Source organism: Geospiza fortis, unplaced genomic scaffold (genome assembly GCF_000277835.1).
Source record: "Geospiza fortis unplaced genomic scaffold, GeoFor_1.0 scaffold324, whole genome shotgun sequence".
Classification (NCBI taxonomy): domain Eukaryota; kingdom Metazoa; phylum Chordata; class Aves; order Passeriformes; family Thraupidae; genus Geospiza; species Geospiza fortis.
In genome coordinates, this window is record NW_005054559.1 from 485,331 (window position 1) to 486,412 (window position 1,082).

Sequence of the window (1,082 nt, forward strand, 5' to 3'; positions counted from 1 at the left end):
GGGGCCGGTGCCGCCGAGATGATCAGAGAGTGGCTGGGCTTGGGGGCACCAGGCAGCACCTGTGGGCACCTGAGCACATCAGCAGCCCCACCCCAGATCTCCTGTCCTCCCCTGTGGGTCCCTGAGCACCATCAGCAGCCCCACCCCAGGTCCCACCACAGCTCCTGTCCTCTCTCTGTGCCCTGGGATCTGCCACCCGCTCAGCCCTCCCTGCATCCCAGTGGCTCTACAAGCCACGAGGCTCCATCCCACCCCAGTGCAGCATCTGCAGCAAGCACCCAGCCCTGCTGGCACTGAGCTGTGCCTGGAGCAGCCCTGGACAGCCCCTGTGCACGCACCCACACTCACCGTGCTGCCCTCTGCACTCCCAGGTGTGGATGTGCTCAGCAGCTGCACAGGGCTCCCCACAGCCTCGCTGCCCGGGGGGCACGCTGGGGCTGGTGCCAAGGGAAGGGAGGGTATGGGCACCCCAGCAGTGGGGACAGCAGCTCCCACTGACTCTGGGGTCCCACTGCCAGGTGGAATTGGCTTGTCTGTGCTGGTGGGGTCAGGGTAGACAAAGCGTGGGGCACCCAGGGCAAGACTCTGCGGCCGTGGCAGCAGGGCTGGGTACAGGTGCCCACCTGAGCTGGCAATGGAGGAGACAGTGTGGGCCACTGTCATCACTGCCAGGGAGAAGACATTGGCCAGGGACAAGAGGGGAGCAGTGGGGGACAAGGGTGTGCTGGTCACAGCGGGGCTCAGGGGGCTGCTGGGCTCACAGGGAACAGGGGCTGTGGGGACAGGCTGGGGGGACAGGAGGGCTTGGGGCAGGGCTGGGGGGACAGGCCCCCCTGGGGTCCCCTGGGCGGTCAGCGTTGGTGTCGGTGCTGGTGACGACGGGAGCCAGGAGGGAGCCATGGAGACGAGGGGCCAGGTCTGTGCTGGGCCTGCAGGGAGAGGAGCATCAGGAGCAGCCCCTGGGCAGGGCCACCTCCCAGCCCTGCCCAGGGGAGCAGCTGGCAGCCCCCAGGCCCACCCTGCCAGCACTGGTACCTGAGGGGGACCCCAGTGGCCCTGGGGCTGCCAGAGGGTCCACCAGG

At 68.5% G+C, this 1,082-nt stretch overlaps 1 protein-coding gene across 1 annotated transcript in view; it reads right to left on the minus strand.

The window, feature by feature from the left end:
- WNK4 (WNK lysine deficient protein kinase 4) overlaps positions 1–1,082 on the minus strand; it is a 13,166-nt gene that overhangs the window by 1,523 nt on the left and 10,561 nt on the right. The window contains exons 15-17 of the mRNA XM_031064125.1: positions 1,036–1,080; positions 349–929; positions 6–59 (exon numbers count right to left, since the gene is read on the minus strand). Coding sequence (XP_030919985.1) covers positions 6–59; positions 349–929; positions 1,036–1,080 — 680 coding nt within the window. The remainder of the gene's footprint in view (positions 1–5; positions 60–348; positions 930–1,035; positions 1,081–1,082) is intronic.